This window comes from Muscardinus avellanarius, assembly GCF_963383645.1.
Source record: "Muscardinus avellanarius genome assembly, chromosome: 7".
Lineage (NCBI taxonomy): Eukaryota > Metazoa > Chordata > Mammalia > Rodentia > Gliridae > Muscardinus > Muscardinus avellanarius.
In genome coordinates this window covers 26,900,372-26,922,708 of record NC_137793.1, presented here as the reverse complement: position 1 = coordinate 26,922,708, position 22,337 = coordinate 26,900,372, and the positions used below count along the sequence as shown (strand labels likewise).

The window sequence follows — 22,337 nt, the reverse complement described above, 5'->3', positions numbered from 1 at the left end:
GCCTCCCAAGCACGGGGATTACAAGCGTGCGCCACCATGCCCGGCCCACACTTACCTTTTTCATTCTCTTTATTTGTAGTCAGAAGAGACTTCCCTGATGTTGTGAAATATTTGCATAGATTATTACTTAGTTAAAACATTTTCCCTTGTTATTATCCTCTTCATGTAAAAACAGAAAAAAAAAACATTTCACACTGACCTCCCTGAGGTTCAACTGATGTGAGCAGAAGGACAGGATGCTGTATGTTATACTCAGAATCTTACATCATCAAGCCTTCTGCATCCTTCTTTCTCACCTAATTGGTCCCAAATGATCAAGTCTAAGGGGACAAGAACCTTGGTCATTTTGCCTGAAATACTAATTTGGAGATAAACTCAGTTCTAACTTAGAACAAATCAACCAATCCAATCGATTCTGAAGCAGTCATCAGCTACCAGGAATTTCTCTGAAGAGGGATGTACTAAGTTATTCCAGAACACAATTTGAGAGCTGCAGGGAATGTTAAGAAAATGTTGTTTCTAATGCCCTAATTTGCATGTTAGAGATGTGATGTTGAAAACCTGTAAGTGTTCCTCTAACTAATAGTGCAATTACTATCTAAGACAGTTACCTCAAGACAGGGTAATCAGTCTGCAGAGGAAACTTATGGTCAATCCGTGCAACATGAATGCAGTCAGCAATCCCACTTAAGAGTTGACTCAGAGATCTTGTGATATAAGAGGAGACACAGTCTAGATTGCCAGATCCTCTTCTCATTAGGAATCTAACTTGGCAAATGGCTAAAGGCATTGGTCTGACATAAAATATTTAAAACAATACTAACTTGAGGAACATTGTGGTAGCTAAGTGGGAGTATGCATGGCTCTATTTGCAGTGCTCCTAAGGAGTAGATCTGAGGATCTCTTGTTTTCTCTCCAGTGAATACTTGAGCCAGAGAGCAACATGTTTACTGTAATTAGTGGACATTTACTTGTGACCCAGAGTCTTTTCTTATAGGAAGACAGGACTGAATGTCAATGAAATTTTACTCAATAAATATCACTGACTCCTATGATAGAAATATTTAGGCAGGGCAGAGTACCTAGGCATAGGAGGGACTATGGAGGGACTATTAAGAGTCCATCTGCACTGCCTTTTGTGAGGTGGGGGGAGGTGAGCAGGGAGGTGAGAGACCAGTGACGCCAGAGGAACAGAGGCAACCAGTCTATAAGATAATGATCCAAATTAAGGATTGAAATCCAAAAACGGCATTATTTCCCCCACATCATTTTTCTCCACTGTATTTTTATTGATCTTAACAGATAATGATTTTAACAAATCCTTTTATCATTACTTCATATAATATAAATTCTGACCATTCACAAAAGAGCATATGGGAAACCTCAGTAAGCCCACCTCTCAAGAGCTTCAGTGATGAATACTTTCTTCGGTGACCTCTCCCCTCTCCCCCATGTGGGGGGGAGCTGCTTTTGTCTTCTGTCTTTCCTTGACTCAAAGTAAATTTTCATATTTCTATGCCTTCGCTAGTCCTTGGCCTTCATTTGTAGAAAGCCACTCAACAAGAACCCTAAAGAGGAGACAGCCTGTTTCAATATGATGAAGTACAAAGCTTACCAAGTGAGTTCCAGTGCTTTCAATTTTAGGACCGGGTAGGTTGTAAACACGTTCAGATATGTCATTGTTGCTGTTCACCCTTTATGGATACTCTCATTTTCCCCTCATATGAAAGGTCACACATTGAACTTATCTGTACAACTCTAGCACAGCCAGACCCCACCCCAGCCTGTCACCAGGCCTGTGAGACCCACATGGAACAATGAAACTTGACTGGAGGAAAGTCCAAACCATCATGGTGTATCGTAATTCTTACTTGTGAATGAACATCTTAGACTGGACTCTTTGGCATAACATAATATATATTTAGTCTCTGAAATTCTCTAAAATATTGTGATATATATATATATATATATATGTGTGTGTGTATGTATGTATGTATACCCCCTCCCATCTCCAACCAATTTTCACAGTTCTCTGATTCATCTAGGAAAAAGAACAAATGTGCTATGAAGCCATGATCATTAAAAATTCAAAATCTCCTACTAAAATATCAGCCTCCTTCTCTCTAGAGAAGAAAAACTTAGTTTTGTTTTCTGTGACAGGACACATAATGACCCGGCTCTTTCCTAGCTCTACCCTCTCTCCTTTTGCATGGGGCTCTTCTTTTCTCACCATTTTCCTCTCTGCTGGGTCATCCTTAAAACATATAAGTTTTGTTGGGCGTGGTGGCGCACGCTTGTAATCACCGCGCTTGGGAGGCAGAGACAGGAGGATCGTGCAGGTTCGAAGCCAGCCACGCTGGATTAGGAGACCCTGTTTCCATATAAAAATATAATAAATAGGTCTGGGAGTGTAGCCCAGAGGTAGAAGGGTTTCCAGGAACACCAGTACCACCAAATAATAATAATAATAATAATAATAATAATAATAATAATAATAAAAAAAGTTTTTTTAGAAGAGTTGTATATATATATATATATATATATATATAATTTGACCCAGTCTTCAAACCAATACAGTTACCAAAGGCTCTGAGCAAAGAATGAGCTTCTTTGTTCTGTCTGTAGAGATTAAAGTTGCTCACTATTAAGGTAGACTGATGGAGGGTATTATGGTTTGAGAATTTCAAGAATGGTGACCAATAGTGGAATGTAAGGTGAAACAAATGACCCTGGGACTCTATTGTCATAACTCGGGAGCTAACATAAGTTGAGAAATTATTTCCATTTTCTTAAAAGACACTCAGTTTTGGTTATCTGAAGATGAAGGGTCCTTTGAGAAAACTTTGTGAGCATGAGATACGAAGTGCCTATAGTGATTTACAGTCAAGGTACAAGCTTATCAGCATGCACTTGGCCTCACCAAGACTAATGTGCTTAGTTATTATCATTGAAACATAATATTAATACATTTTATGGGGTCCTATAGGTTAATCTGTTAGATGTATAAAATATGAAACGATCAAATCACAATAATAAACACGTTCAACTCCTCAATCACTAATCATTTGTGTTTCTTGGTAAGTTTTATACTCCTAGGTATTTTCTTGTGTGTGTGGTACTGGGGGGTAGAACCCAGGGGCTTTTCTACCTCCAGGCTATACTCCCAGACCTATTTTTTTGTGTGTGGTACTGGGGTTCCTGGAAACCCTTCTACCTCCGGGCTACACTCCTATACCTATTTTATACTGTATTTTTATTTGGAGACAGGGTCTCTTAAGCCAGTTCATCTGGCTTCAAACCTGCGCAGTTCTCCTGTCTGCCTCCCAAGCGCGGGGATTACAAGTGTGCACCACCACGCCCAACCCCCCAGACCTATTTTATACTTTATTTGGGAACAGAGTGTCACTAAGTTGTTGAGAGCCTCACTAAGTAGCTGAGGCTGGCTTCGAACCTGTGCGATCCTCCTGTCTCAGCTTCCCAAGTGTTGGGATTACAAGTATGCTCCACCACGCCCAGATTCCCTTCTAGGTATTTTGATGTATACTGTACATCATCCTAGCCAAAACTTACTCTGTTTTTATATAGAAAACAAGAAGTAAGTCCTCCAGTACAACTATGTCGATACACTTATTCCACTTCTTTTCTCTTCCTTAGTGTGTTGACACCTTTTCTGTCTAGTGATCACTATCTTACTTCATTCTCCTGGAAATAAACTTTTAATTCCCACAAATAAATAGGATCATGTAGTATTTGTCTTGGTGTGTCTAGCACATTTATTTTACTGGGTTTCAGGCTTATCCTTGTTTCTGCAATGACAGATTTTCATTCTGTTTATACTTGAATTATATTGCATTGTGAGCATATATAACATTTTCTTTATCAATGTGTCTATAGATGGGCACCTAGTTAGATCCTTTATCTTGGCTATTGTGAATAGTGCTGCAATAAATATGGGAGTTCAGTTGCATGTTCTATAGACTGGCTTTGTTTTCCCTGGGTCCATAAGTAGTAGAGGGATTGCTGAGTCATAGAGCAGTGCTAGTGTGTGTGTGTGTGTGTGTGTGTGTGTGTGTGTGTGTGTGTTACTAGGGATTGAACCCAGGGTCATCCTACCTCCAAGCTACACCCCCAGCCCTATTTTTTATTCTTTATTTTGAAACAGGATCTTACTAAGTTGCTGAGGGCCTCACTAAGTACCTGAGGCTGGCCACAAATCTGCGATCCTCCTATCTCAGCCTAGCCTCCCAAAGCAGTGTTATGTTTAAATGTTTGAGGAAACTCCGTATTGGTTTTCTAATGGCTCTACTTATTTACATTCCCTCCAAGAGTATGTGTGCATTCCCCTTTCTCTATATGTCAGCACTTGACACAAGCTGTCTTTTTGAGTAGCATCACTCTTTGTCTCTGGTCTGGGGTCTAAGCAGGTCTCTTGGAGAGAGGAGAATTCTACTTGAACTCCCCAGATTTCTGGTGGTCATTGCAGAAAGGAGTCTCAGAACATATCAGAATTCGGGGCAGATGAAAATGTTTATTGCAAAGGTGAAACACACACTGAAGGGGAATGTGAAATTGCTAAGAGTTCAAGCACCTACAGAAAGTTGGGCTTAGGTTCATATTGTTTAAGGAAATAATATTCATAAGCAGGGATTGAATATAGATGAAGGTCTCTGGCATTGGGCGGCCCCAATGTGGGACCCTGTTCAGCTTCATCAGAATATAATTATGTATTTGAGAGGTGTATGAGTACATTCAACAATCAATCTTAATGAGCAAATGGTAAGGTTCAATCAGAAGACTTTTCTTGGTGTTCCTGCAAGAGAAAGCATTGGATCTGCCTCTAGAATACAGCTCCTAGTGCACAGGTAGACTGCTGTTAGCACTGTATTGTTCTAACTGTGCTAACGGATAGCTCATTGCAGTTTTGAGGAGATACACACACCGCACACACACACACACACACATTTGTAAAAGCACATTACTGTTTCCTCTAAGTTTCTGCTGTACAAAACATTAGACACTGGACTGGCCCCTTGTAGCTGCAGCACCCTTAAAATGCATACAGTCCAAGTTACTGTAGGAAAGCATGCAATGCACACAATGCTTGAGGATGCAGAATAAAAACAAAGTACACAATACAGCAATACCTTCCTAGTAAATATTTAGAAATGATAATAATGTGGTATCTTTGTACATATTATTAATATAAATACAAATGTAGTATACATACTCTCATAAAATATAATGATATAACAAAATATATGATATCAACATTATTAATACAAGCATCGATTATGTTATTAATAGACAAATCAATATTCTGATAGTTTTTATAAGAATATATTATTTAAATTAATTTTAAGTTTAAATATTTCAGGAGAGGATTTTAAATTACATGAATGCCTTGCTATATATTTCAATTGGGCATCACTTTTTTAACATGTTGTAGTCAGCATGGAAAGGAGAAATTAAGAAAGAAGAGACAGGAGTGTCATGATCACTTTTTCTTGGAAGAGAATCCCCCAAACACTCTTGTCACGGCCCCCAGCACCTCCTTGTTCCTCAGGCTGTAGATGATGGGGTTGAGCATGGGGGTGAGGATGGTGTAGAAGACTGCCAGGGCCTTGTCTTCTTCTGGGGAGCGGAGACTCCTGGGCCGCAGATAAGTATAGACAAAAGGTGCATAGTAAAATGTCACCACAGTTAAGTGGGTTGAACATGTGGTGAAGCCCTTTTTCCTTCCCTCTTTAGAGCGCATATGGAAGATGGAAAAAAGAACACGTCCATAGGAGGCAGTGATTCCAAGGAAAGGAAAGAGGAGAAGCAGGCTGGTGCTCGTGAAGACCATGTACTCATAGACCCAGGTGTCCATGCAGGCCAGAGACACCATGGCAGGCACGTCACAGAAAAAATGGTTGATGGCCCTGGACCCACAGTAGGGGAGGTGAAGTATATAGACTGTATGTGCAATGGAGTTGATAGAGCCCAGTATCCAGGAGCCCGCGATCATCTTCACACACATCCTCCTGCTCATGCGGATGGGATAATGCAAGGGATGGCAGATGGCCACAAAACGGTCATAAGCCATGGAGGCCAAAAGCAAACCTTCAGAACCTGCCATGGTGAGGAAGAAGAAGCTTTGCACACCACACCCCAGGTAGGAGATGCTCTTCTGGCCAGAGAGGAAGTTGACTGCTATCTTGGGGACAGTGGTGGAGATGTACATCAGGTCTGAGAGGGAGAGCTGGCTGAGGAGAATGTACATGGGAGTGTGGAGCCGGGCATCCACAAAGATGAGGTAAATCATCGCTGAGTTCCCCAAAATGGCAAGAAAGAAAATGAAGATGATGAGGAGCAGGAGAAGGAGGCCAGTTTGATTTGGAGGAAACAATCCCAACAAAATGAAATCACTTGAAGTTTGGTTCCATTTCTCCATGAAAATGTACTGTGTTAGCTTCCTTGAAGCGAAAATGGCAACAAACATTAAGAATTAAACATGAAATGAGAATAAAAGAGAACAAACTATAACAATGTTTTCTCAGAAGAAATTTATTTTCCTCCAACCCTGGAGATTGTGTGCAATTGATTTTAGCCTCTGAGTTGACTTTCTCTTTCCAATCTTATCTCTGGTGACCTTCTCAGCAAGTTATATACAAATGTATGGCTTTGAAATACAAAGTCTAGTACCATGTACAGCAAACATAAATAGCTAAATTTTTTATTTCCAGATAACCCTGGTTAAGAATGTTACTCGGGATTATTAACAAGTCTTAGAAATGGAGGGAGCAAGAATCCTATTATCTCTCCTCCATAAATAATATTCATAATAAAAACTGTCCTGTGTGACTCAGAAATTGTGTGCTCAAATCCATGTCCTCTATAAACTTGTCCTCTTCTGTACCTTCACTTTTTGGGCTTCTCTCTCCAAGGGCACCACTCCAGTGTAGTAAACCATTATCTCCTCAATGCTATAACTCTGTTCATAAAAACACCTGTCTGCAGTTCCAAAATATATCCACCATTCAAAACCATTGTTTTTGAACTATGCAGGCAAAGTTTGTCATATAAGTACCACTCTAATTGTAATATCATATTTGGATTATTGAATTTTTTATTTTTATGATTTTCCATTTTCTGACACTCTACAAAACTCTAAGTCAAAGATGTCAATTTTTGTATGCAGTTTTCTTGTGACAACAAATGATGTATGTTAAATGTGTTATAACACATAATATTTGAGTGTTCATTCTATTTCTGATAGCTCTAAGCTATGAATAGCAAGATCATAGATATATTGCATGGGGATGGATATTGTAAAAGAAACACACAACAGTATTTTATCTCTATATAGAAATTTTCAGGTAGTATAATTTATTTGATGACTGTCCTTCACATTAATTGTTACAATTTTTCCTCAGCACAAATTCTGAGGAATTCTAAAGATTAAATATTAGAATAGTATTTAATGATGTGAAGAATAACTTTCTCAAATAGAGTTAGGCCAGGGGTCAGATAAGAAGCCTGCATGACTCTTTCAATATCTAATTATTTCAGTATCCAAAATGTAGATATTGTCAATGCTTTACTGTACATACAATAACTCAAACAATTACATTTGCATAATTAACCCTCCTCTCCAAAAGATCCCGCCTGATTTCACATTTCCTACCAGTTGGAAGCACATGGGCACTGGAGAGGATGCTTTATTCCTGCTCCTGCTCTCTGGTTAAGTTCACACTGCAGAGCAGGGGGTGAAGCAACCGCAGAGCTGTTCAAGGAGACGGTGTGAGCAATGGTGAATTCTTGATGAATAGCTCACATATGTGTGCACTTATCCATTCAGATTTAACTAATTTAGTAAAACAAAACAAAAATGTATCCTTTAGAATAAAGAAATAAAAAAGAGGAGAAAAAGTAACAAATCTCTCATCCAAGATATATTTTCTAGCATGTTTTATGCCCAGGTCCTGACGGGATTTTTTTTCTGAAAGTCAGCTCTTTGCATAGATTTCCAAAGTGGGTGGCATCACCCTAGTAGGGAAACTCTGTGAAAATCCGGGGGCAGGGATAGCCTCTGTGCAGCTGGAACACTTGATAAAAGTAAGAAGGTGTGGAGGCCCCTGGGGAGGCTGACTAATTTCTTTTGGATGAGAGCAACTTTTAGGTAAATTTGGGGACCTCTGCTTTACAGCCTCTCTTTTTCTCTCTCTGTCATCTCACTTCTTGTACTTTGTTTCTTAGACTCTCTTAAACATGCATAAATTGTGATTATAACATTGCTTAAATTTTCAAAATATGTTCTTAATTGTCTTTATCTGTCTTGTTATGGGACTATATATATATATATATATATATGTATGTATGTATGTATATATATATATGTATATATATATACACTCTAACATCTAAAAGAATATTGACTCCACATCCTGTCCATAATATTGATTAGAACAGTCATCTTTACAGATTTTTCAACAGAAAGAACAGCAATCAGTAAATGTTTGTATTATCCACATTTAGTAACTTAAACTATTTATTCATATAATTTGGTTATGAAACAATAAATTAGTGAAATATAACGTATAGAAAAGTAGGAATTCTTTCCTTCTTTTTGCTTTCTTTATTTATATACTGGAGATTTAACAAGAGAAGTTCTGCCTCTGAGCTATACTCTCAACCTTATTTAATTTTTTATTTTGAAACAGGGTCTTGCTAAGTTGCTAATTCTGACCTACAAGCTATAATCTTGATGTCTAATTCTCCAAGTACTGGACATACAGTTGTGCACTAAAGTGCTCAGCTTGACTTCTTCCCTTATCATTCCTTGGTAGGAGAGTCTGTAATTTTATGTATCTATTCCTCAATACCAAAGAAACACTGAGGCCACATCCTGTGCATGATATTAATATGGGTGGTAATCTTCGATTATTTAGATTTTAACAGAAAGAAAAAGCAATTAATAGATTTTTACAAATATTCACAGTAACTTACAATTAACTTTTAGTTTTAAAAACTTTGGTAAAATGCCAGGCGTGGTATGGCACGCTTGTAATCCCCATGCTTGGGAGGCAGAGACAGGAGGATCACAGGTTCGAAGCCAGCCTTGCTGGCTTAAGAGACCCTGTTTCCAAATAAAAATATAAAAATAGGTCTGGGAGTGGAACCCGGAGGTAGAAGGGTTTCCAGGAACCCCAGTACCACCAAAAAAAAAAAACCTCTTTGGTAAACATGAACAAAATTGAAGCTGTCTAGTTGATCAGTGCTGACAATGAGCATGCTTGAGCAGGAACCTAGCAGGTACACACTAGCACTGGGCACACAAGCTGGGTAGGACCTTAGGCAGCCCTTGCTTCTTATGACTTTAAAAACAAAACCTCATGGCCTAATAGGAAAAGAGAAAGCACAAGATTATCATCATTACCATACATCTAATTCTTCAAAATAAGTTCATTCTTGGGGGTTTATCTCAGTACTGGTATAACATACATGATTTGGTGATTAAAACATAAAATATCTTAAACATGTAGTTAAAATTCAGTGAGTGATATTGATATTATACAACAAGCTCAAACATACAATATAATGTGTGTGGTCAATAGTGTTAGAGATGAGGGTCTTTCTTCATTGATGAGTAGCAGCTTTCCTTATTGGGAATGGGATCTGAATTCAGTCCCCAAAATTGCAGGAAGCATCACACTCTTGCTGACTTTATAACCTGGAGAATACTGTCCCTATAGCTGCAAGGTGGGTCTAAAACCAGTGCCTCTTAATGGTCATGCTAAAAGGTATATTGCTTAAATATGTAGAGCTTAAAAAAGCCCTCCTTTTCCAGAACATAAAACATGCAGGCACAGCAATTGTAGTTTCTGAAATGAGTTGCAAAAATTGCTTTTAAAAGTAGTATGGGGTGCCAGGCATGGTGGTGCACACTTGTAATCTCAGCATTCAGGAGGCAGAGACTGGAGGATTGTGGTTCACAGACAGCCTCAGCAACAGTAGGCCTTTTGCAACTCAGTGAGACCCTTTTTCAAAAAATAAAAAAGAATAAAAAATAGGGCTGGGAGTGTAGCTTGGATGGAACCACTGGGTTCCATCCCCAATACCGAAAAGAAAAAAAGTAGTATGGGCAGCTGGGCGTGGTGGCTTATGCTTGTAATCCCAGCATTTGGGAGGCTGAGACAGGAGGATCATGGTTCAAGGACAGCCTCAGCTACTTAGGCCCTTTGCAATTCAGTGAGACCTTGTTTCAAAATAAAGAGTAGAAAATAGGGCTGGGGGTGTAGCTCGGAGGTAGAATGCCCCTGGGTTCCATCCCTAGTATAGCAAAAAAGAAAAAAAATGTAGTATGGGAAAATAGTCAAATATCAATAAGCAAATTGAGCCTCAGCTAACTCAATCCTAACAATGTCGTATGATAGCAGTGTAGAGGGAATGAAATGAGCTCTGTAGGTTCACACATAGTAAGTCCCCCATGAGTGTCAATTTCCTTTGTTCATTCCAAATATTAACTATGCAGAAACCTCAGCCCCCCCCCAATGTGTTGTCTTAGTTAAGGCCATACCCTTCGAAAGCTGCAAGATCTAGAATATGAACAGGCTCACATTACCTCCTTTTTTAAGTTCACTCTTAGCTTTTCCATGTGCTAAGAAACTGCTAATTCTTTGTGCAGCAGAAAGGGTTTTCTCATGACACACAAACCACAACTCCACAACTAAAATCTCTTCTACTTAAAGCTAACCCAAATTATCTCAGTTCAATCCTTATCTAGGGTGTGTGTGTGTGTGTGTGTGTGTGTGTGTGTGTGTGTGTGTGTTTCTGGGGATTGAGCCTAGGGGTGTTGTACTTCTGAGCTACATCCCCACCTCTTTTGATTTTTTCATTGTCAAACAGAATCTTGCTAAGTTGCTGAGGGTCTCTGTAAGTCGCTGAGAGAGGCTTTGAACCTGTGGTCCTCCAGTCTCAGTCTCTCAAGTACTGAGATGACCACAGCTTGCTCATAAAGTTTGCCAGGCTATGCCCCAAGATTAATGGGTCCTGGATTAAAGAAAACTCTCCTGTGGCCTGGAAAACCTTTCATCTGCCAAAATAATAGAAATAAATGGTCAAGAACATGTTGTAAAATTCAGTTCTCATAGCTCTTACCTTTATCATTCTCTTTATGTTGTAGTCAGAAGACACGTCCCTGACTTTGTGAAATATTTGCATAAATCATTACTTAGTTTAACCATTTTCCTTTGCTATTGCCCTGTTCATGTGAAATCAGAAAAAGCCATTTCACACTGATTACCCTTACATTCTACTGATATAAGCAGACGGTGGCTGTTTGTTATGCACAGATTTTACATCATCAAGTCTTCCATATTTCTCTTTCTCACCTAATTGTTCCCGAATGTCCAAATCCATGGGGACAAGAACCTTGGCCATTTCACCTGAACTGCTAATTTGAGATCAACTCAATTCTAACTTAGAACAAGTGAACCAGCCCAATTTATTCTATATCAGTCACAGGAATTCCTCTGAAGAGGGATGCACTAAGTTATTTAAGAACATGATTTGAGATACAGGGAATGTTAAGGAAATGTTCACTGAAATTCCCTTATCTGCAAATTACAGATGGGATGCAGAAAAACACTGTAAGTGTTTATCTAAATATTGTGAAATTACTATCAAGAACAGTAGCCTCACTAAGATATAAGTTTCCAGAGGAAATAAATGGTGATTGTGAGTGTACTAAATTATGCTCTGACAAAACACTTTCTTCTCTTGGTGGCTGATAGGTGGTAGATTCATGCAAACACAAATGCAGTCAGCAATTATACTTAAGAGTTTAGATATCTTTTGAAACAAGAGTATTTAGCCTCACTGAGAAGAGCCTAGACTACCATATGGAGGTCTAATGAGACCTCCTCTCATTAGAAAGCTCAGTCAGCAAATTACTAAAACTATTGGTTTGAGATCAAATCTTTAAAACAAAATAATTTGAGGGACATTGTGAGAGCTAAGTGGAAGGATGTGTGCCACTATTCACAATTCCAAGAATAAGTAGATCTGGATACTTTTATTATCCTCTCCAGTCAAGATTGGTGAGCCAGAGAGGTGCACATTCAATTAATTCTAGACATTTACCTGTAACCTGGAGTCTTTTATCATAGAAAGACATGACAGAAAGTTATTCAATGGAATTGTACTCAGTAAGTATTGATGACTCTTCTGATGGAAACATAATAAAGTACAAAACCTCATCAACTGTTATACTCTTCAATATATATTTTACGTATACCATAGATCAACAAGGCCAACACATATCCTACTCTTTTACAGAAAACCAGGTAATTCCTCCATCCCAACTATTTTGATTTCTTTTTCTCTGTTTTTCTTCCTTAGTGTCTTTCCCTATCTCATGAGTTGAATAGGTTCTACTGCTGTAAATTTTAGAAATGGGTAAGTCACAAACACATACAGATATTTCATTGTTGTTCATCTCTCTGAATAACTCCCATTTCCCCCTCATGTGAGGATTCACACATTGAATTTATCTGTATAACTCTATCCCAGTCAAACTCCATCTCATCATCTCATCCTCTCACTAGACATATGAGATTCATGTGGAGCAATAAACCATGACTTGAGGGAAGTCAAACCATCATGATGGATGTTAATTCTTACTTACGAACACAAATCTCAGATTGGCCCTTTGGTACAACACAGTATGTTTTTAGTCTCTGAAATTCTTTCTCTAAAAACTCTAAATCACTTCCTTCAATCTCTAATTCACTTCCATAGTTCTCTGATTCTTAAATAATGAATATATGTGGAATGAAACATGATCATTCATAATTCAAATTCTGCTACTAAAAGTATTAGCTACCCTCACTCTGGACCCAACTACTCAGTCGTGTTTCTGGGCAGGGCATGGAATGATCCCCCTCTTGCCTAAATCTACCCTCTCTATTTTGGAATGTGGCTCATCTCTTACCAATCTCTCCTCTTTTTATTGTCCTCTGTACATCCTCAAAACTTAAAGATATAAATATTTCAGAAAAAATGTATATGCATAAAGAATTTGACCACATTATTTAAACCAATACAGATATCAAAGACTCTGACCAGAGGCTGAATTTCTTTTTTCTGTCTATAGGGATGGAAGTTGCTTATTATTAATGTGACCCAATGGTGGATATTGCATTTAAGGAGATTCAAAAGTGGTGATCAATGGGAAGATCCAGGGTGGAACAAATTACTCTGAGGCCCTGGGACTGTGTCTTCATGAACTTTGAGTGCTGAATATGAAGTGAGGAATTATTTTTATTCTCTTAATGGACATCCAAGTTTGGTTATCCCAAGATGAAGGGGTCCTTTGAGAAAACTCTGTCAGCATGGATTACTGAATGGAGTATCTATGGTGATTTAGAGTCCAGTGCACAAGCCTATCAACATGCACTTGGCCTCACCAAGACTAATATGCTTAGTTATTATCATTGAGAAAAAATATTAGACGGGCGTGATCACACATGCTTGTAATCCCCATGCTTGGGAGGTGGAGACAGGAGGATCGCGCTGGTTTGAAGCCAGCCTTGCTGGCTTAAGAGACCCTGTTTCCAATTAAAAATATATAAAATAGGTTTGGGAGTGTAGCCCGGAGGTAGAAAGGTTTCCAGGAATCCCAGTACCACCAAAAAAATAATTAATACATTATTTGGGGTCCTATAGGATAATCTGATACATGTATGCATTGTGTAATGTTCAAGTCACTGTAAAAAAAAACATGTTCAAATCCTCAATCATTAATAATTTGTGTTTTTTGCAAGTTTCATCTCTCCTAGATATTTTTATGCATATGGTAGATCACCCTAGGTAACACTTATCCAATACTTTTACAGAAAACCAGAAGTAATTCCTTCACTACAATTAGTTTGTTGCCCATTTTCACTTTTTTCTCTACACTAGTGTCCTTACCTGTCTCATGACCACTATGTTACTCTATCTTTCTGTCAATAAACTTTTGATTTAGTTTATTAGTAAACTCGTAATTAGTTTATTAGTAAACTAATACATGAGATTATATAGTATTTGTCTTTGTGTGTCTGGCACATTTCTTTTACTGTCTTTCAGTGTCATCCCTTTTGTTACAATGATACATTTCCATTCTGTTTATATTTGAATGATATTCCATTATGAATATATAGAGCATTTTCTTTATCCATGTTTCTGTTGATGGGCACCTTGTTTGATCCCCCATTATCTTGTCTACTGTAAAGAGTGCTGTGATAAATATTTAAATTCAAGTGTCTATTTTATGGACTGACTTTATTTCCCTTGGGCCCAGAAGCAGTAGTGGGATTGCTAAATCATAGTCTGTTACTATTAAATTTTTGAGGAAACTCCATATTGGTTTCCATAGTAGCTAGACTTGTTTAAATTCCCTCAAAGAGAACAAGAGTGTTGCCCTTTCTCTCTATCTCAGCGCTTGACACACTTTTTTTTTTTTTATTAATATCACTCCATCTCTGGTCAGGGGTCTGAGCAGGTCTCTTGGAGCAGAGAACTCTATTCAAACCCTCCAGGTTCCTGATGGTAATCGCAGAAAGGAGTCTCAGGAAACATCCGGATTCAGAGTAGACAAACAGGTTTATTGCAAAAGAGAAGCAAACACTAACGGGGAGTGTGGGTGTACTAAGAGGTGAAGCACCCAAACACAGGTTTGATTTGGTCCATATGGTTTAAAGACTTAATATTCATAAGCAAAGACTGAATATGGATGAAGGTCTCTTGCATTGAGAGGACCCTTTTTGAAACCCTGCTCAGCTTCATTAGCATAAATTATGAAGCTAAAAGGTGTGTGGGTATATTCGGCAACCAGACTAAATGAGCAGAAAGGAAACGTTTAAGAAGAAGATTTTTTTCTGTTTCTACAAGAAAAACCAGTTGGAGTTGGTTCCAGGATACAGTTCCTAGTGATCAGGTAGACAACTACTGGCAAGAGGCCTGTCATCGGGCGAGAGCACCTGCCTGAGCTCATGTCATGAGCTTTCTGCATGAGCTGTTTTCCATTATTTCCATACCTATTTCCCCTATGCCCTATTTTACTAATTGTGATTGATAGAGCATTGTAGTTTTGAATATATATATATATATATATATATATATATATATATATATATACACACATACATACATACATACATACATATATAAAACATATATATATACACACATACACTTTGAAAAGCATGTTATTTTTTCTCTAAGTCTCTCCTGTACAAAATAATAGACTCTGTCCCCAAGTTGCTACAGGATCCTTGAAATGTGTATAGTCCAAGTTGCTCTATGTAAGCATGCGATACACACAAGGCTTAAGGACATAGAATAGAAAAAAAGCAAACAGGAACAATAGTACCTTCCTATTAAATATGTAAAAATGATAATATGTCAGTGTCAATGTATATATTAGTAGTAAAGTGATTGCAGACATATATACTATATTCTATAAAATATAATAGAGCATAGGTAATATCAATATTATTAATATTATCATTGAATATGCTATTGTCAGCTAAATCAATATATTAATAGTTGTTATATTTATATATTAATATGTTGCTTAAATTAATTTTATATTCAAATATGTCACAAAATTGTCTTAAATTGCATGCATGGCTTTCATTATATTTTTACCAGGCAGCACTGTTCTAGCATGTGCTAGTCATCATGGAAAAAGAAAAAAAGAAGAGGAGTTGGGACATTCGGGATCACTTTTTCTTGGAAGAGAATCCCCCAAACACTCTTGTCACGGCCCCCAGCACCTCCTTGTTCCTCAGGCTGTAGATGATGGGGTTGAGCATGGGGGTGAGGATGGTGTAGAAGACTGCCAGGGCCTTGTCTTCTTCTGGGGAGCGGAGACTCCTGGGCCGCAGATAAGTGTAGACAAAAGGTGCATAGTAAAACGTCACCACGGATAAGTGGGTGGAACATGTGGTGAAGGCCTTTTTCCTTCCCTCTTTAGAGCGCATATGGAAGACAGCAAAAAGGACCCTTCCATAGGAAGCAGTGATTCCAAGGAAAGGGAAGAGGAGGAACAGGCTTGTGCTCACAAAGACCATGTATTCGTAGACCCAAGTGTCCGTGCAGGCCAGAGACACCATGGCAGGCACATCACAGAAAAAATGTCTGATGGTCCTGGAGCCACAGTAGGGAAGGTGAAGAGTGTAGACTGTGTGTGCAATGGCGTTGATGGAGCCCAGTATCCAGGAGCCCACGATCATCTTCACACACATCCTCCTGCTCATGCGGATGGGATAATGCAGGGGGTGGCAGATGGCCACAAAACGGTCATAAGCCATGGAGGCCAAAAGCAAACCTTCAGAACACGCCATAGTCAGAAAGAAAAAGCTTTGCACACCACACCCCAGGTAGGAGATGCTCTTCTGGCCAGAGAGGAAGTTGACTGCTATCTTGGGGACAGTGGTGGAGATGTACATCAGGTCCATAAGGGAGAGCTGGCTAAGGAGATAGTACATGGGAGTGTGGAGCCGGGCATCCACACGAATGAGGTGGATCATCGCTGAGTTTCCCAGTGTGGCCAGAAAGAAAACAAAGATGATGAGGAGCAAGAGCAGGAGGCCAGTTTGATTTTGGGGAAACAATCCCAACAAAATAAAATCACTTGAAGTTTGGTTCCATTTCTCCATGAAAACGTACTGTGTGATCTTCCTTGAAAGGGAAATGGAAACAAATACTAAGTACAGACAGTGAAATGAAAGAGGAGAATAAATGCCAATTGGTTTTATCAATGTTTGTTACTTTATGAATTGATTTTAATCCAACACAGAAGATTTTGTGCAGTTGATTTTAGCTTCTGAATTGGGTGTTCTTTCTCCAGTTGTCTCTGGTAAACATCTCAGAAGGTCATAGAATTATTGGCACTTAAATACAAAGACATATATGAATTGCAGCAAATGTAAATAACTAAAAAAAATTTTTAGTAACTCTTGGTCAAGAAGATTACTCAGAATTTGTAACAATTCTTAGAAACTAAGGAAGCAAAATTTTCTAATATCTTACCTCCACACAGAATATCCAAGATATAAACTGTCCTGTGTGACTCAGAAATTGTCTGTGTGCTCAAATCTATGTCCTCACTTACCTTGCCCCCTTCCACACCTTCATGTTTTGGCCTGCTGTGCCCTCAGGCACTGCTCCAGGCCAATAAGCCATGATCTTCTTGATTCTGTAACTCCTATGGTCCACAAAGAAACTTCTGTGCTTTTCCTAAAATGTGTTGACCATCTGAAACTATTGTTCTTGAACTTTACAGGTACTGTATGTCCTGACAAACACCCCAATTATGTTATTTGGATATTTTCTTATTCCTAATTATGTATCCATTTGGAAATCTTCTAAAACTTTAAGTCAAGTGTGTCAACTTTCATATACACTTTCCTCATGCTAATAAATGATGCATGATAAATGTGATAAAATACCTAATATGCAAGCTTTTCATTCCATTTCTGATAGCTGAAACCTATGAATATCAAGATAGTAGCTATAAAGCATGGGGATGGATATAATAGAAACCCCGTGATATTCTTTCTCAATAGAATTTCTCTATAAATTTGTAGGGAAATTTTCAGATAAATTAAGATAAATATTAATTTATTTACTGTTCTTCACATTGTTACATTGTTTCTTTGGCACAAATTTTAGGAATTTAAACATTAAACCTCATTTTCTAAATGTTAAAATATTATTCACTTATGTGAAGAATAACTTTCTCAAATCTTCTCCAAAAGATCCTGAGGAATTCCACATTTCTGATAAGTTAGAAGCACATGGGTGTTGGAAAGGATGCTTCCTTCCTCCTCCTGCTCTTTGGTTGTTTTCATACTGTAGAGAAGGAGGGAGGGAGAAGCAGCCGCAGAGCTATTCAAAGAGAAGAAGGTGTGAGCAGTGATGGGTTTTTGATGAATACCTCACATATGTTTGTACTTATACTCTTCAGATTTAACTAATTCAATAAAATAAAAAGTTAAATGCTAATCATTTAATGTAAAGAAATAAAAAAGGGAGGGGATGAATAAATTGCCCACCCAAGATTATTTTTTCTAGCTTTTATTTTTATATCCAGGTCTCAACTTGGGAATTTTTTTCTGGAAGTCAACTCTGTATAGATTCCCAAAGTGGGTGACATCACAGTAGTAGGGGGTCTCTAGAAAGACCTGGGGTCAGGAGAAGCCTCGTGAGCCAACTGGGGCACTGAAAAAAAAAGTAAGGAGGTATGGAGGCTCCAGGAGGTGCTGACTAATTTTTGGAAAGGAGCAGGTGTCAGGTAAGTTTGGGGACCTTACTTTACAGCCTCTTTTTCTCTCGTTTTTGCCTCTCTTCTGCCACTTTACCTTTTACTCACTCTCCCAAACATGCATAAAACGTGATTGACATTTCTTACATTCCCAATATGCATCCGGAACTGTCCTTATCTGTCTCATTATAAGATTTTCTGTGCTATATTCATGTACTCTTCCATTTCAAAGAAATACAATATTAGGATAGTTGTCTTGGATTACTGAGTTTTCAACAGAAATAACAACAATGAATAGATTGTTTACATGATTCACATTAGTAACTTAATCCAACAATTTCTTCACATGACTTGGATATGCATAAATAAAATTGTGAGAGATAATTTATCATAGAAAATGAAATTATTTCCTTCTCTGTTTTATTTATTTATTTGTTTATTTGTTTGTGGTACTGAAGAAGGAACCTGGAGAGTTTGTCCTCTGAGCTATACTCCCAACCCCATTTAATTTTTTATTTTAAAACAGGGTCTAGCTAGGTTTCTCATGCTGATCCACAATCTACAATCCTTCTGTCTCAGCCTCTAAGTACTGATTGTAGAGATGTGCACCATAGGGCTTGGCTTGATCTCTTCTGTTATCATTCCTTGGTGTGAGATTTTGTATTTTTACATTACCAATTCCTTATTCCCAAAGAAATACTGAGGCTACAACTTGTACATGGTATTAATTTGGGTAGTAATCTTCAATTATTGACTTTTAACAGAAAAAAACAGCAATTACTATGTTTTTGCAAGTATTCACATTTAGTAAATTAAAATTAGCTTCTGATTTATATAATCTAGGTAAATAGAACCAAAAGTGTTAAAGAGAGTCTGCTTTCTTAAGATTGGAATTCAGCTTTGTAATGTCTAGTTGGCCAATACTGACAATGAGTGTGTTAGGGCAGGAACCTGGCAGAGGCACAATTGCACTGGGCATACAGGCTGGATGGGATCATAGGCAGCTCCTGCTTCTTAGGATTTTAGAAACAAAATCTCATGATCTAATAGGGAAAAAGAAAACACAACATCGTCATTGCTACCACACATTAAATCCTTCAAAATAAGTTCACCGTTGGGGGTTTATGGCAGTGCTGATACATATACACATGATTTGGTGATTAAAATATACAAGATTCAGCCTGGCGTGGTGGCGCACGCTTGTAATCCCCTCGCTTGGGAGGCAGAGACAGGAGGATCGCACAGGTTCGAAGCCAGCCTCGCGCGCTGGCTTAGGAGACCCTGTTTCCAAATAAAAAATGTAAAAATAGGTCTGGGGGTGTAGCCCAGAGGTAGAGGGGCTTCCAGGAACCCCAGTACCATATATATATATATATATATATATATATATATATATGTACAAGATTCTACAATATGCAGTCAAAATTCAGTCAGTAATACAGATAATAGAATAACAAGCTCATGTATAGAATATGATGTATGTGGTCATTAGCGTTAAAGGGGAGGATCTATTTTTATCGATGTTAGTAGCTTTTGTGATTGGTCATAGGAGATGATTTCATGTTCCAGTTTGCAGGAAACATTACACTCTTGCTTATGTTATAACTTGGAGAATGCTGTTTGACCATGCACCTAGAGCTGCAAGGTGGGTCTAAGACTAGTGTCTCTCTTGGTCACACTAAAAGGCATATTGCTCAAATACGTAGAGCTTTTTTGTTAAACCATCCTTGGACAGGATGCGTAGCAATAGTAGGACTCTGAAGTGAGTTTGTGAAAGGTACAAGAAATGAATGATTACAATTTTTATAGACAAAGAGTGAAAAACAATAATCAAAGTAAGCCTCAGTTAACTCAGTCTTTAAAATGTCATATGAAAGCCACACAGAGGGAATGAAATGAGTAGGTCCTCCAAAAATGTCAGTCCTTTTAATTCTAAAATTTAACTATGCGGAAACTTCAGACACACAAAGATTTATTGTCTTAGTTAAGGCCCTTCAGAGCAGCAACTCTAGAATATTAACAGGCTCACATTGCCTCCTTTTTCATTTTAGGTTCACTCTTAGCTTTTCCATTTGCTATGGATCAGCTTAATAGGTGCACATAGGTGCAGCAGATAAGGTTTCCTCGTGACACAAAAACCACCACCTCTCTACAACTACTATTTCATCTAGTTAAAAACTAATCCAAATCAACTTAGTTCAATATCCTTGATTCACCTTTTCTGAAGTATGTTGTTAGTGGTGGTGGTGGTGGTGGTGATGGTGGTGGTGGTGGTGGTGGTGTGTGTGTGTGTGTGTGTGTGTGTGTGTGTGTGTGTGAACATGGGGATTGGATACAAGGATGTTACACTTCTAGGCTACATCTCTATCCCTTAGAACTTTATTTTCAAGCAGAATCTTACTATGTTGTTGAGGGTATCACTAAGTTGTTGAGGCTGGACCCAAATCTATGATCCTCCAGTCTCAGTTTCCCAAGCATAACCACATCTGGCTTTGCCTTAATTTCCTGAGTTAAAATATTCAGAGAGAATATAGTTTCATAATGACACAATTCCATGCTGACAGTTCATTAAATTCTTTACAATGAGCCAGGCGTGGTGGCACATGGTTGTAATCCCCGCGCTTGGGAGGCAGAGACAAGACCATCGCACAGAGACCCTGTTTCCAAATAAAAAAAGGCATAAAATAGGTCTGGGAGTGTAGCCTGGAGGTAGAAAGGCTTCCAGGAACACCAGTACCACCAAAAAACAAAATTGTTTACAATGTTTAAACTCCAAGCCTTGCTCACAGAGTCCACCAGTATATGCTACAAAGTCCACAGGCCCTGGGTTAAAGCAAACTTTCCTCTGACCTGTAAAACCTTCCATCTATCAAAATAATAGAAAGAAATGGCCAATAACAGGCTGGTAACATTCACTGCCCACCACTCTTACCTTTTTCATTCTTTTTATTTGCAGTCAGAAAAGACTTCCCTGACTTTGTGAAATATTTGCATAAATTATTAGTTAAAATATTTTTTACAAATAAAATATTTCTTAGCTATTATCCTCTTCATGTGAAAACAGAAAAAGCCATTTCACACTGACCTCCCTTAAGTTCACCTGATGTGAGCAGGACAGGATGCCGTATGTTATACACAGCATCTTGCATCACCAAGCCTTCTGCATCCCTCTTTCTCAACTAATTGGTCCCAAATGCCAGGTCTATGGAGACAAGAACCTTTTTGCCTGAATTACTGATTTGGAGATAAACTGAGTTCTAACTTCGAACAAATCAACCAACCCAATCTATTCTGGAACGTCACCAGCTACCAGGAATTTCTCTCAAGAGGAATGCACTGTTATTCCAGAACACGGTTTGAGGAGTTCCTCTGAAGAGAGATGCATTATGTTATTCCAGAACATGATTTGAGAGCTTCAGGGAATGTTCATTCTAATACCCTAATTTGCATGTTAGAGATGTGATGTAGGAAAACATTGAAAGTGTTCCTCTAAATAATAGTGGAATTACTATCAAACACAGTTACCTTTTGCAGAGGAAACTTGTGGTCAATCTGTGCAACATGGATGCAGTCAGCAACCCCAGTTAAGAGTTGACTCAGAGATTTTGTGATACAAGAGGATTCACAGTCTCTGGACTGCCAGATCCTCTTCTCATTAGGAATCTCACTTCGCAAACTGCTGAAAGCAATGGTCTGACACCAAATATTTAAAACAAGACTAACTTGAGGGACATTGTGATAACTAAGTGGGAGTATGCATGCCACTCTGCAGAGCTCCTGATGAGTAGATTTGAGGATCTCTTATTATCCTCTCCAATGACGACTGCTGAACCAGAGAGCAACATGTTTACTGTAATTAGGGAACATTTACCTGTGACCTGGAGTCTTTTCTCATAGAAAGACTGAATGTAATATAATGAGATTTTATAATTTTACTAAAAAAATATCACTGGCTTCTATGATGGAAATATTTAGGCAGGGCAGAGGACCTAGGCATAAGAGGGACTAAAAGAGTCCATTTGCTCTGCCTTTTGTGAGGTGGGGG

The 22,337-nt window shown here is 38.4% G+C and overlaps 3 protein-coding genes across 3 annotated transcripts in view; all 3 read right to left on the bottom strand.

Moving 5' to 3' along the window:
- LOC308265016 (olfactory receptor 2G6-like) overlaps positions 1–22,337 on the bottom strand; it is a gene marked incomplete at both ends in the record, with an annotated part of 658,093 nt that overhangs the window by 214,339 nt on the left and 421,417 nt on the right. The window lies entirely within an intron of this gene.
- Positions 5,495–6,439, bottom strand: LOC308265268 (olfactory receptor 2L13-like; the record flags this gene model as incomplete). The annotated part of the gene is made up of 1 exon (XM_080698865.1): positions 5,495–6,439. The coding sequence occupies exon 1, from the start codon at positions 6,431–6,433 to the stop codon at positions 5,495–5,497; it is 939 nt and encodes a 312-aa protein (XP_080554991.1). The 5' UTR covers positions 6,434–6,439.
- LOC308265267 (olfactory receptor 2L13-like) lies at positions 15,747–16,691 on the bottom strand (the record flags this gene model as incomplete). Its single annotated transcript, XM_080698864.1, has 1 exon — positions 15,747–16,691. The coding sequence occupies exon 1, from the start codon at positions 16,683–16,685 to the stop codon at positions 15,747–15,749; it is 939 nt and encodes a 312-aa protein (XP_080554990.1). The 5' UTR covers positions 16,686–16,691.